General features: G+C 64.2%; 1 protein-coding gene across 1 annotated transcript in view; it reads right to left on the reverse strand.

Annotated features, from left to right (window-relative positions):
• Positions 1-408, reverse strand: part of PEBP4 (phosphatidylethanolamine-binding protein 4) — a 113,430-nt gene that overhangs the window by 6,746 nt on the left and 106,276 nt on the right. The window contains exon 4 of the mRNA XM_009884143.1: positions 268-384. Coding sequence (XP_009882445.1) covers positions 268-384 — 117 coding nt within the window. The remainder of the gene's footprint in view (positions 1-267; positions 385-408) is intronic.

Below are 408 nucleotides of genomic sequence, written 5' to 3' on the forward strand. Positions count from 1 at the left end.
GGGGATGAATGTGCCAGCAAGGACTCGGCCCCATTTCAGAGCCGACGAGATCTCTCCCTGCTTCCGATCCCGCTAGCCAGGCTGTTACCAACCGTTTTGCCGCGCCAGCCACGTCCCGTGTAAGGATCTGAAGTCCCTTTGCACCAAAGGAGCATCCCCAGCCTGGCGCTTTTGGGATGTCCCAACGCACGGCATTATCCGTACCCCCAGAAAAGCCCCTCGGGGCACGGCGTGGGGTTGGGGAGCGAGGGCACGGCTGCTCCTTACCCAGCGAGACCCTCTCCTCGGGGCTCAGGGCGATGGCGGCGTCAGCCGGCTGCTGGTACAGGCGGAACTGGTAGCGGTGGTACCCGCTGCGGGGCGGGGGCGTGGGCCGGACGTAATCTGGGGATGCAAAAGATAATGGCT

The sequence above is a fragment of the Charadrius vociferus genome, unplaced genomic scaffold (assembly GCF_000708025.1).
Source record: "Charadrius vociferus isolate BGI_N301 unplaced genomic scaffold, ASM70802v2 scaffold384, whole genome shotgun sequence".
Lineage (NCBI taxonomy): Eukaryota > Metazoa > Chordata > Aves > Charadriiformes > Charadriidae > Charadrius > Charadrius vociferus.